Source organism: Mytilus galloprovincialis, chromosome 8 (genome assembly GCF_965363235.1).
Source record: "Mytilus galloprovincialis chromosome 8, xbMytGall1.hap1.1, whole genome shotgun sequence".
Taxonomy (NCBI): domain Eukaryota; kingdom Metazoa; phylum Mollusca; class Bivalvia; order Mytilida; family Mytilidae; genus Mytilus; species Mytilus galloprovincialis.
In genome coordinates this window covers 59,224,099-59,237,943 of record NC_134845.1, presented here as the reverse complement: position 1 = coordinate 59,237,943, position 13,845 = coordinate 59,224,099, and the positions used below count along the sequence as shown (strand labels likewise).

The 13,845-nt window shown below is 31.5% G+C and overlaps 2 protein-coding genes across 2 annotated transcripts in view; both read right to left on the bottom strand.

The window, feature by feature from the left end:
- LOC143043735 (uncharacterized) overlaps nucleotides 1-2,525 on the bottom strand; it is an 89,601-nt gene extending 87,076 nt beyond the window's left edge. Inside the window, exons 1-2 of the mRNA XM_076215918.1 lie at nucleotides 2,362-2,525; nucleotides 628-845 (exon numbers count right to left, since the gene is read on the bottom strand). The gene's annotated coding sequence lies outside the window, so the exon portion shown is untranslated. The remainder of the gene's footprint in view (nucleotides 1-627; nucleotides 846-2,361) is intronic.
- Nucleotides 601-13,845, bottom strand: part of LOC143043734 (adhesion G protein-coupled receptor B2-like) — a 30,773-nt gene continuing 17,528 nt past the window's right edge. The window contains exons 14-15 of the mRNA XM_076215917.1: nucleotides 13,096-13,183; nucleotides 601-845 (exon numbers count right to left, since the gene is read on the bottom strand). Coding sequence (XP_076072032.1) covers nucleotides 601-845; nucleotides 13,096-13,183 — 333 coding nt within the window. The remainder of the gene's footprint in view (nucleotides 846-13,095; nucleotides 13,184-13,845) is intronic.

Here is a 13,845-nt window from a genome sequence, read left to right as displayed (position 1 = left end):
ATGTACTTATATGTATTTCAGATGTTTTGTATTGTCAAAATATGTATTCACGCATTTTTGAGTGACCTACATTTGCCTAAATAGTTTAATTTTTCGGCTTTCCTATAAAGCTTAACACATTCATTAAACTTTGAAAAGAATGCATATATAGTATTGTTTGTCTCCTAAGATTTGTTTAACATCCTCCTGTGTTTTTATATGAATGATCAGTATGAAAAAGTACGGGACATATGTTTATTACACTATTGACCGGGAAAATAGTCTTTAAAACTATTAACTGGCAAATAGTGTGTGGAATGAAATAGCACAAGCATTTCATTCTTTTTTTATATAGAAAAAAAATACGGATGTAAAATAAAAGTAGCTATGTCCCCTATACAGCTAAGTATGTGTTGTTCACATTCGCTCTAAGGTACACGTAACATAACAAATCCTATTAATCGTTATACGAACAGCTTTTCAGTTTGATACATTTGTTTTGCTTATTTTTTTGTGTTTTGCTTATTTTTTTTGTTTTGCTTATTTTTGTTGTTTTGCTACTGTCTCACTGATGTAAGGTGGTAATCTCTTTAATATTTACAATGAACAATACAAAAATCTTCAAATAAATCCTGAGATAATTCGTACTTGGAAAACTGCAGTTGTCTGTGTGTGAGAGATGTTTAAACTATTAATGCAAGTCCAATCGTCCATTGTTGTCCCATAAGCATCTAATCTGATGGAATTTTGTATCGTTGTAGTTCCGATGTTGAGAGTATTTGAATGCTCTGAATTGTCTGATACTTTTGTGTAGTTATATTCCCAAACAGCATTCTTTAGGTCTGTTGGCAAAGAACAAGTGGCATCTGAACAAATAAAATGTAAAATTTAGAACTAATGAAATGTAAGAAATATGTAGAGAAGTACATTGTAGATCACGACATCGCTTAAATAACAAATTGGACAAATTAGAATAAATTATAAAAACAATATCGGTACAATTCAGATGCTCTTTCCCCAAAAACATATTACAAGCATTTCAAGTAAAAATATTTTTATAAATGTGAAAAAAAAGACATTAATGTTTCGATAAAACTTCACATCACTTTCGATCAAAAGAATGTATTGTGCAAATAGTGTCGGATTATATCGATTATCTCCGTACAGAGAATGTGGAGTAGTTTCCATACTAAAGATTGCATAAACAAAAACTTGGGTAAAAACTATTTCACGGCAGCAACACATTTGTTCTGGTAGAGAAGAAACTGCATTGTACTCTTCTGAACTAATGGCTTGAACAACGAAGCCTTAGCTTGCGTGGTATTTTATCATTATATGTATCAGCAAAATATCTCATATATTATCCTTTCACGCACGCATGGCTTATTCTGTGCTATTTAAGTCAATTCTAAATGTCTTTGTTATCGCATTATGTTTGTAATATTTTTATTACCGGTCTACACCAACACCACGTAAGGAAAGAATGACAACATTACCTTGCGACATACAATTTTTTATGTAGGTGTACATGTATATATTACAGCTAAAGATAGACATGATCTATATCAACACGACCGATTTTGTTATGTCTTCCTGTTGACATGTTAAAGTTATTTAAAACATCCATTGCAGTTATGTATGTTCAAAACTTTAAAATGAACTATACTTAAAATATATAAATCAATTAAAGGTAATCCGTTTTCAATTTGTAATGCATAGTGTTTTTGGATAGAAAGAAGAATAATTTTCTCGCCATAGTCTTTTTTAGTTGATGCGGCGTTAAACAATCATCACTCAATAAAAGTGACATTTTCTGTTGCTACCTTATTATATATAGGGCATTATTTCCATACAAAATTTAAATGCATGGACAATTTTTACAGAAATATATTTGGTATACTTGTTTCGTGTCCTTTTGTACGTCAATCACAGGAAATAAGTTTACAGATTAATGAAACGTAGTACATTCTTCATCATGTGTCTACGTTTCATATATTATAACAAGTTCCGTTAAAATTGACAATATGATTTAACTGAATACAAGTATATACTGCACACAATTAAAACTTAAATATATTCAATAAGCATTCGCTAAAAAGACAGAAACAACTGTCGTTTTGTACTTAAAATGTTCCTCTTCTGTGATCTATTGTTACATATGTTTTAACCTTGTTCGTACGTTTAATAGATGCTATAAGTTTGATTTTAAGTTTAATTCATGCTATTGTGATGCCAATTCCATTTTGTAATTGTTAATAACCGATAAGCAAAAAGCTGAAAGTGATATATATTTCCTGGTTAAAACCAATGAGTCATTAACATTAAAAATTCGGTCTGGAAGATACCTTTTCATCAAGTTGGGCCAGATATTGAACGGCTTACCTGACAGTCTATTTCCATTTAATATCAGAAATAATCCCAACCTAAACATTATGTAAATATACAGGTTAAAGATTTATCCATCCACCGTAATAAAGTTATTAGAACATGTACTATTAATACATGTGAATAACATTATACGCCTCGCCTACATAAAAGGATGTATTATTCGGTTACGGAAGTTAATGAATAAGTGCATTTTGTATATAATATGAATAATAATTGGATCATTTTTAAGTGTGTGACATGTCATATTATTTAGTTAATAGTATAATAGGCAATAAAATAAGAAAGGTGGTAGACGTAAATTAGAACTGGAAACGTTCTATTCGAAAATTACACAGTCAAGTGGTGTTGAAATTGATAAGCAATTCTAGTTACTTTTGGAAGCAAATTGATCGATGTTCGACCAGCATTTTGAAAGAGTATACCACGATATGGTTGATCATTGCATTTATGTTTTATAAACTGTTAGACATTCTACAACAATCAATGTTAACAACTTTGTAATGCTATTATACTCTTATATGAAAGGTTTCATTTTTGGCAAATCGCAACGTTTTACACTCGCAGAATATTCGATTGAGGAAAGTCGAATAATTATTATTAATTGCGCGTGAACATTAGACGGCTTACAGCAAAGTTGCACTTTATACAATAACATTTCAGAAAGACTGAATTATTACGAATTATATCCTTAAACTGCATTAATCCCACACGCTGATAGAGATATGTTGTCGCAATAATTCGTAGTATAATGATACTATTGGTGGCCTTTCAATAGCCCATCTCCCCAATATTATCGCAGGCAATAAGAGTCTGTGAAATACTTTAGAAATGTAGAATTATCAGAGAATTTACTAGATCACGGGCGTATGTGAGTGAGTGAATCAAAGAGGGTTAGTGAAAAAGAATGGGAGATTGGTTTAGTTTTCCTCTTATAGTTGATGTGTTTCCCTCGGGTCTGGTTTGTGACCCGGATTTAATTTTGCTTAATAGTTGTTCGACTATTGAAGAGCAGTATACTACTGTTGCCTTTTGAGTGTGAGTGTGAGTAGGGTAGAGCTTGAATGAGTAAACGAGAGCGAGTGAGTGAGTGATTGAACAACATTGAGTGAATGAGTGAGAATTTCTGAGTGAGTGAACAAAAATATGGTATTGAATGAGAGTGGATGAGAGTGTGGATCATTGGATAAGATTGAAATGGGTTAGTGGAGTGATGGAGTGAACGAGAGGTGGGTGGAATCGACTGTAGTTGAAAAAAATCATGAGTGGGTGAATGACGAAACGTGTGAGTGAATGGGTAAATTATAGTTGACTAAGAACGAGAGTGGAGTAGGTGAATGAGAGAAAATAATATTGGATTCGAGAAGGCGGGAAAATGAACCAATGACATAGTGAGAATGAACGAGAGAGAAAGAAAATAGGTCAGTCAACAAGATACATGTAGAAAGACAAGAACATTGCGTATCAAATTGTTCTGCGATTTCTCAAAACTAGTCGCTCGAATCAAAGAACGAACGCGTGTTTCTGATGATCCAAACATGGTTTACTTTTATAAATTGTTTTTTGGATGGAGAGTTGTCTCATTGGCACTCACACCAAATCTTCCTATATCTAAGGAAGAAGTTCGGATAGCATATGTGAAATTATAATTCGAAGCCTGTCGTAATAGTAAAGTATCATTGTCATGCTTATGCACAACCTTAATCATTAATCAATGAAATCTCTATATAAAGTCTGTTATACTCTGTTATTTTTTTCAAAGAAAACTTTATTTATGTATGCTCCTAGTACATGTAGTATGTAACAGATAGATTTTAAGTTCTTAACAAATATAGCATTTGTACATCGACACTGACTTCAACACAACTACGCATCAGGTTCAACCAACCATTTTATCAGAAATGCCTGTACTCTCTCAAAGATATGACAATCTTTGGTCTTAAATCATGTAAATATAGCATTTGAATTTCAAATTTAGACTTTCCGTAATCTTTATAAACGTCTGATGATATTATCTTATTTTGGTTTTCTTAAATTCATTGAAACTACATTTCTTGGATTTGATATAGACATGATAAAAATAATTTGAAATATTTCGAAATTCAATAAATGATGATATATATTAGTTAAGCATTTTAAAGAAATGCAAACATGTATAAAATGGTTTGCTTACTCTCAGGGATAAATCGTTTATATTTTTTTTTGAGGTGTTGCCCTTAAAAAAGTTATAACAAAACATAAGTGCTCATCTGAATGATAGTGCTTATTCATATACTGATATATTGTCTATAACGTACTAAAAAGTTCCGAACTTAATAATTTTGGAGATAAAGTGTGTGCTTAGTAGAATCTAAATTGGGACTTTACACTTCAATTTCGTGTTCTCGACATGCCATATTGCGTACAAAACTATAAGCCAAAATAAACATTCAATTACTTTAATATGAATGCATTTACAGTGATTTATTTTATTTTAAAATTACAGAATAGGAATCGTTACCTACAAAGATATCGATCGAAACTTACCAATGGAACATCTACATAAGAAGTGATTTGTTAGACCAAAGGTTTAAAACTGCGACGTTTATATTTTTTCGATATGGATACATTGTTCTAATAAATAGGACATGCTATGTCATCAACCGTTTTCTTATGGATCATGTTACTGTGTATATAAAAAAAAAAGAAGATATGGAATGATTGCCAAAGAGATAACTCTTCACAAGAAACGAAATTACACAGAAATTAAGAACTATAAACCACCGTACGACCTTCAATATAATTGGCAAAGCTCATCCCGCATAGTCAGCTATAAAAAGCCCCGAAATGACAAAGTAAAACAATACCGACGAGAAAACTAAAGGCCTAGTATATTTTGAAGAGTGTATGCACAAACATGTCCTTTTTGGAACGAGTTAATCAATTTTAATTTCAAGTATTGTTTTAAGTTTGCAAAGATCAGGTCTTAAATTTCACATTATACAAATGACAGATGTTCTTAAGTTACATTGAGGTTTGCAATACCCACGACTTTATATATACAGTCCGCCAAAAGTTAAGCACCACCTAAATATAACTGGCAATATTTTTTTAACTATTGCGAAAAAGTTATAAATGTTTGGTGTTATGAATTGCCTTTAACACACACTAAGAAAATTCATTACGACCAAAAAGATTGAAATCCGATAAACCCGTCAAGCAACTTTTAATTAAAGGTCATCTCAACTTTTTCAAATACACTGTTTCGATACCTTTAAATCATCTTCCTACTGTCCAGCGTACAGGTGAAATTTGACCTTCATCAAGTCATTGTGTAATGTGGCAAGGCGTAAGTTATCTGTGACTGAACGTTAACAAGCATTTGACATGTCAAATACCGGTAGGAGCACTAGGAGCATAGGTAACCATTTCATTTTAAGCACACCGTCGTTGTCAGACTTTAAAAACGTCATGTTGAGACAGAAACCGTAAATGATAGACCAAGGCCCGGAAGACCCCATTTAAATACCCGTCGTGATGACAGACTGCTTATTCTTCGTGCTAAAGCCAACCCATTTACTCCTGCCCCGCAGCTTAGACACCACTGGCCTCCAGGTGGTCTTGTTAGTGTTATAACATTTGTCCGTCGACTTCATAGAGGCAACATAAGAGCACGTCGTGTTGTTAAGAGACCTGCCCTAACAACCAGGCACCGTATAACCAGGTTTCAATGGGCTAATGACCATCGACATGATAAGCTGGTAAAAAAATCATTGGTCAGATGAGAGTCGGTTTCTGTTACGACCAGTAGACGGTAGAATACAAGTTTGGCGGGGAAATAAAACTGCCTATGACCAAAACAACATTAGCCTAACGACTGCAGTCGGTACTGGTGGTGTTACAGTATGGGGTTGCTTCTCATATCGTTGTTAGCTGGGTAACATGAACGGACAGACATACAGGAATTTGGTGCTTAAAAACATTGTAGTCCCACATTTTGATAATCACCCACTTGCGTTAAGACCCATGTACATGGACGACAACGATAGACCTGACAAGGCAAGGATTGTAACCGAGTACAAAGAGCAAGAAACCATTGACACTATATTTTGGCCTTCCATGACTCCAGACATGAATTCTATCGAAAATGTCTTGGATGGCATTGGCAGAAATCTCAATCGCAGAGACCCACCTTTGCAAAATCTTGGCGATTTAAGAGTGGCAATTGTTGTCCACACAAGACTCACCAGTGACGCCCAGATATAAAAGATCGAAAGCGAAAAAAAGTACAAATTTGTACAGCACTGAAGATCAAAAGTTGAAAAAGGTTGTGTCAAATACGGCTAAGTTTGGATGCTTGGGATAAGAACATCCTAATTATTTAGAACAATTAATGCTATTGCAAACAGTAAATTTTATCGAATGAATATAACAGATATACATAATGAAACTGAAGTATTAACTTATTACATAAAACAAACACGAATACATAATGAATGACCAACACAGAATAGACACACCCGACTCAGTCAAGGCCTCAACGCAGTAAATTATGAAAATGACGTCACATACGACAGTGAAAAGGCATTAAAGATTACGTCACATACGATGGTGAAAAGGCATTAAAAATTTGAATATATGAAATTTCTGAAACAGCAGAAAAATTACGTTACATATGAAAAACTATATCTCAAAAGTAAGATAGAATTAGGATTGATTAAAGATTAAAATAGAACTAAATACTGATATAGCATTTAAACACAATGCATATTGCAATACTTATTAATAGCAATTAACTATAATATATATATATGTGCAGTTTGTTATGAATCCAACTTCAAACGTAAATTATTGTACAGATTATGTTGACCAAAATTAAATCTAATACATGACGGCGGTGATTTATTTCTGTTTCCATAACACATAAATATAATAGAAACGACGTCAACACATTTGACAAAATCCGATGAGAATTACAAATATAACATTAAACATTTAAACTAAAAACATGAGTTTGGGATAGACAAGTACCGTAACATGTCTTATAGTAATGCGAATTCACACTCAGCAAAACAGTCACAATCGGGAATAAGTCACGTTTGGTAATTAAAAGATTAGACGACATAATGACACACCACAATCTACCATGTGGTAAAAATGTCCTTAGCTAGTTTGGTTAAACACACATCGTATGGATCCATCAATTCGTGATGGTGTCCATAAAATTTACGGAGTGTCAATTTTAATCTGTCCTCCTCATAACTTTGTTGGAGAAGTTTCTGCGTAAGTAACACACTCCTGTATATGAAGTCCGTATAGTGTGAACAAGCACGTGAATAACGTATCAATTGTAATATGTAAACACCATACGAAGGGGCAGATGGTATGTTACTGCTGAGAAATGGGAAATTGATAATTGGGAAGTTGAAATCGTCCCGTTTGTCATAGATTTTCGTGTGAAGTCGTCCATCTACGTCAATATTGAGGAAAAGATCAAGGTATGAAGTAGTCCTTCTAGTATCAGTAGTATCCCTAATTTCAAGTTCACTGGGATATATGAGATGTCAGTATTGGCTGAAGTATGGGCTATTCAATGATAGAACATCATCAATATATTTATGATAAAATTAACGAATATCACGACCCAGGACATGTGTAAATTTACAACAATCTATGGCTTCCGTAAATTATTTCGATTCTAATAGATCATGTTACAGCAGCATATTCTCAGTACTAGTAACAGTTATTTACGTGATATCGATGTTCATTTATTATAAATCAATAAAATTCAAGGGAGAATCAAAACCTTGGGAATCGCAACTCCAGAAGGAACAAAACATCGAACGTCGAACGTCTCGTGCTATACAGACATGGTACAATGTAATTATCCACAGTCATCCAAAATAAAGAAAGGTGGAATATGTCAAAGGAAATTTTAAACTCGTGAACCAACTAAAGCACTGATTTTATTTTTCTGATTACAAAAAACGACGAAATGATAAACAACATCCTTCATAACACAACATACAAAACTTTAGACTGAGCAACAGATATCGCCTCAAAACCAGGGATGTCAGCAACAAACTCAACAACAACCCGAGGTTCAATTACTTGAAGTCATTGTTACATGATGAAATTTTCAAAACCGTAAATGGCTTTGCACTGACAAACACAAACTACGAAAAGGCAGTTGCGTTGCTACAACATTGGAATTGACAATTTCACAAAATCACACAACAGTATATGAACGCCGTACTTGAAATACCGTCACTTAGCGAAAGAAAGATATAGAGGTTTCAAGAACTTTTCGCCTGTTTCTTAAGAGTACAATTATTGGTTTGATTTTAATACAAGTACAAATAGTGTTTATGATTAGCTTAGCAATATAACAATTTCGCTCAAATATGAATTATTCTTTGATTCACAACCAATGAATTTGTTTTCAAATATAAAATTGAGAATGGAAACAGGAAATGCGCCAAAGATATAACAACCCGACCAAAGAGCAAAAAACCGTCCAATGGGTCTTCAACACAGCGAGAAAATCCCACATTCGGAAGCAGGCAATTTGCTGTAGCATAAAGCTTACTTCTTGTTTCATTGCTTTGCAGTGGTTTACTCTTGACAGAAATGCATACATAAAAAAAAGAACACATTAAGAGAATATAAAGGAGTACACGTATCAGCTATTTTCCACGTTTCTAATATTTTTTTCCCGGCTAGTTTCCAGTGTAACAATTTCCAACTAAATATTTTCAATTTGTTATCTTTTAAGTATTTAAATACAAACATTAAATTGTGTTTTATTTTCAAATTAATATCTTGCAAAATATTTTTCCACTTTACAAAACCTATTGGTGTTTCTATGTTAGATTGTATGAGTATATTATATAAATCTTTTGTTGTTACTTTTTGTTACTCATACTTTGTATGGTTTTTACATACTATTTCTAATTTTATTGTAAACGTTAACTTTTGTTCGCTTTGATTTTTCATTCTTAAGTGAATTTAACCATTGTTTTGGTATTGCCTTTTTTCATTTTGCATATTCTGAGAACTAATTGCAATGAGATGATAGTTTTTTTAAAATCAACTTTTGAGAAATATTTTCTTAGTTTATCAAAATATTGAGGAATAACTTTCCAGTTCGGTAACATATCATTATTGTTAACTAGTCTTTTAATCCAATTTATGTTTAAGGATTCCATATAGTTATCTATATCAATCTCCAATTCTCCGTTAGCATAATTTATACAAACGACAGATCTTTTAACCTTTTCTCTTTTATTCGTGTTATTGTCCCAGATAAAGTTAAATATTATTTTTTTAAATTTTTATATGTAGTCTTTATTAATATTGATTACTGATGCTAAGAAGGTTAAGTTTGAAACTATTAAAGACTTTACAACCGTTTTTCCGCCGAAGATAGTAAGTTGTCTTTTAGACCAATCTTTGATATTTTTTTTCTGATTTAGTTAACTGTTTTTCTAAGTTTAGTTTTTCACATTTCACATTCAATCTTGTTATGTCAAAAGTATACTCCTAAGCATTTTATTGGCTTTGTTGACCAGTTTATAACGTCTTATTTATCTCTACTACTTTTCCGATTTCCTAGCCAACTACCTTCTGTTTTATCTCTATTCAGTTTAAAATCAGATAAAGAACCAAATATCTCTATTATTTTAAAGGCTACTTTAATTTCTTGTTTATATTTAACAAAAAATGTCAGAATTAATTAAAAGATAATCTATTCTACTTGCAATATTTCTTTTCCATGTTAATTGGTTTATTGTAGGATTTAATACTCTTCAATATATTAGTTTATGGCTTTTTATCATATTTTTCAAGCTACATGTATTAACTGGTTTTCTATTTTTTGCTATCTATCGTTTTACCTTTTCTGTCCTTATCTATTAGTGTTTAATTCATATCACCGCCAATTATTAAAATTCCAAGACAGTATGCTTCTATTATATTGTGTACTTTTTTTTTATAGTAGGCATTTCTATGTCTTTCTATATTAGGAGCATACAGATTTACTAATGTAAAAATATTGTTATCAATTTCTATATTAAGTAAAACAAATTTGCCTTCTTTATCTTCGAAACTATTTATGATAGAATAATTTAATCTTTTGTTAATAAAAATTGATACCCCTTTAGAATTTGAACTACCTAGACTGTGGTATGTTTTCCCATCAAACTCTTTTTCTATAGTATTGGCATTACTTTGACAACGTGAGTTTCTTGTGCGTAAAGTTTACTGCACGTTTGCTGTTTACACCATTCATAAAACCTTTGTCTTTCTTCTTTTTTCACAAGACCTTGACAGTTTAGTGAACATACATGTAGCATTTTAATCATTTTCATATATACAAATTGTAGTTATTTTACACAATATATAATACATTATATATATATTATTATTTACATAATTCACTAATTCCCATTTTATATTTATATGGAACATTTCATAAATTATGCTTAGTTCTATCGGTTTATCTGGTTTATCTATTGTGTTCACATTTCTTGCACAGGTTAAAATACATCTTTTTTTAAGGTTTCTCCCTGTTCCAAAAAATAGACATCTACTGGTAAAAATGACCCTGACCTTTAAAAAAGTAAACATTTTATACCGATACAAGACCAAACAGTGTATCATCAATATGTATATTTGGATTAAAATATATGGAAACTGTGTCGTTATGGATATGTTGTTTCTGTTGTAAGTATAATTTTACATTCATAATATATTTTTCTCATACATATATCATATCGTACAGGTAAGTGTTATTTAATTGAACAAGTGTTTAAACCCGTTTTCTTTTACCACTATAACGACTACACGCATATCAATTTATTGTACGAACTCTGCATTTGCTGAGTATTATTCTTGTGCTGTGTGATTCTGTACTTGAATGAATCGCTTTGTTACTTTTATCACGTTGTTTTATACGATATAATAGAAGATGTATATAGTTCACGTTTATGTGTAGTGGACATTTTGGTTTTGATAAATGAGGGTCAAATGCATATGTAGGTGGCGTTGCGATACACCTATTTTTTGACACTAGTCTTTTCACGTGCTTTTTGTTTACGAAAACATTTTGACATTTCGGATAACACATACAGCATTTCGTTGGTCTTGAAAATACATTACTAGTTGTTTAGATGCAACTGTATCTACGGTATATTTAGAACGTAAACGTTCGTATATCCTTAGGATGTTTTTCTCAACTAATAATGTTTCTTTTCTCTCATAAAAATTAGCATACACACTTATATTAGTTATTGATATACCTGATATAAAAACAATTATCAGTATGTAAGTTGAGTATAGAATTTTACATCTTTTCATTATTATAAACATTGTTTTTATAAGATTTGTACATAGTCTTTCAAAATGTACACCATCTTTGAATATAGCATCACAAACTGACATATTTTTTATTTATTTTTTCTGACGACTAAAATAACTTTAATTTAATTAAGGATATATATTATATAATAAAAAATCAGCATTATTTACAAGCTAATATAGGTTTATTATGTTTTGTATTGAACTATATTCCAGTCCGTGGTCTTTTTGCATGTATTTCTCTTTGATGTGTTGTGTCGGTTGGCGAAGAAGGTTTCAGCCTATCCGAACTTTATTTTAGAATTTTGGCTGCTTGTGGATCAAAAAATTGATCAATTTTACCCTTTTTACATAACATGATTTTAATGCACTGTGACATATTAGCTTTCAGATGTACTTCTGTACGTTGTTTTGTTCTTCTAATCTTTCCTCTTTGCAGATATACCGTTGCTGTTCCGCTGTTGTCTTTTTTGCAGTATCCTATTTGACAAGAAGCGACAAAAGTTGAATGATGATGCCATTTAACTGTAAGTCTTACACAAAAAATGGAAAATATTATAACAAACACTATCCAATTTTGTTTACGCATTATCAATGTTTGAATGAAAAAAATATTTGAGACATGTGTCAGGGGAAAATATTGTCCTCAGACACCTCACAAACATGTATAAATAGCTCAATTGTACATGCAGTATTTTGAAAGATAGTGAAAGATTCATATTTTCAATTTCTATTTCTAATGTTAGCATGGCAATTGAAATCAATGCAAACTTTGAAGGCGAAATGAGTATTTCTCCTTAAAATACCTAAAAAAAAAGGCGCTTTGCAAAAATCAACTGTAACTATCACTTGTCATTTGTGAAGCCCAATTACATATACATGTATAATGGGTAACTGTATTCAAACTAACATACACATATACTCAAAGAAATGCCTAAGTAAGTGCACCAAGATCCTGAGGAGTGCCAATAACGTCTCTACGATGCGAAATGATACAAACAGCACAAGTAACTACGTTCGCAAACATGTTTTGCATGTTTCATAAGGCTTAGTGTATTTATCATCATCTAATATTCATATTAAACTCACAAGCAAAGACTTATTTCTTGTATAAAATTCAGTACTTCAAGGTCCTTGTACTGGACATAAAAGTAGGAAAATATAATAATCAGAACAATATCGTTGTGCTTCATGTTGATAAATTAAACAATTATAACAATATTTTATATGCACTGAGAATATGGTAAGTATGTTCGTTTGAATATTTAGTTTGACGTGTTATTAGTCAACCTGTCACTTTTTTTTCTTCATATTATTGCATTTTTAATTTCATTTTAAATTGTTTTAGATATGACCGAACTATGTTATTCTTTCTTAATCTTGATATCTTTATACTCACATAATTAGAAGTATCCTTAGACACTATAATGTTTGATCGATTGGCTTTTCGGCGTCTTTGATATTGATCATAACCCTGTCTGACCTAAAAATAGAGAGGCATAGTTATTTACATTTAAGGATGTACTCAAGTAAGGTTTATGAATTTGTGTCAGATGTTCGGACTCCTTGATTTTTTCCTACGATACAGGGTAAAATATTCTGCCCCATAACACTATTTTTGTTCTTTTCATATAAGCCTTCAATCGGTCATAAAGGATCATGTACCAAAATTTAAGCAGATTCCTGTTTTCTTTCCTTCGATGTGTGACCCAAATGACACCAATTCAAATATATGGTAAAAGGCTTTTTCTCGCCATTTAAAAAAAAAACATTTTGTTTCTTAAATAATGCTCTTCTGACTTATAGTATCAATTTTCAAATGACACCAATTCAAATATATGGTAAAAGGCTTTTTCTCGCCATTTAAAAAAAAAACATTTTGTTTCTTAACTAATGCTCTTCTGACTTATAGTATCAATTTTAAATTCTATTTTTTTTTAATTTCACCTTGATAAAGTGTACAATAAAAGTACATCCTTAATAAAGCGTAATAAAGTCCCTGGTGCGAACAGTGTATATCTTGTATTTTTTATACACTTTCCCAATTTATTTCTTGATATTTAATGCATGAAATATTAAGTACGGGGATGAAATTGCATGTTAAACAAATTTTGGTGCTGAATCTGTATGTTAAGTAGTGATTTG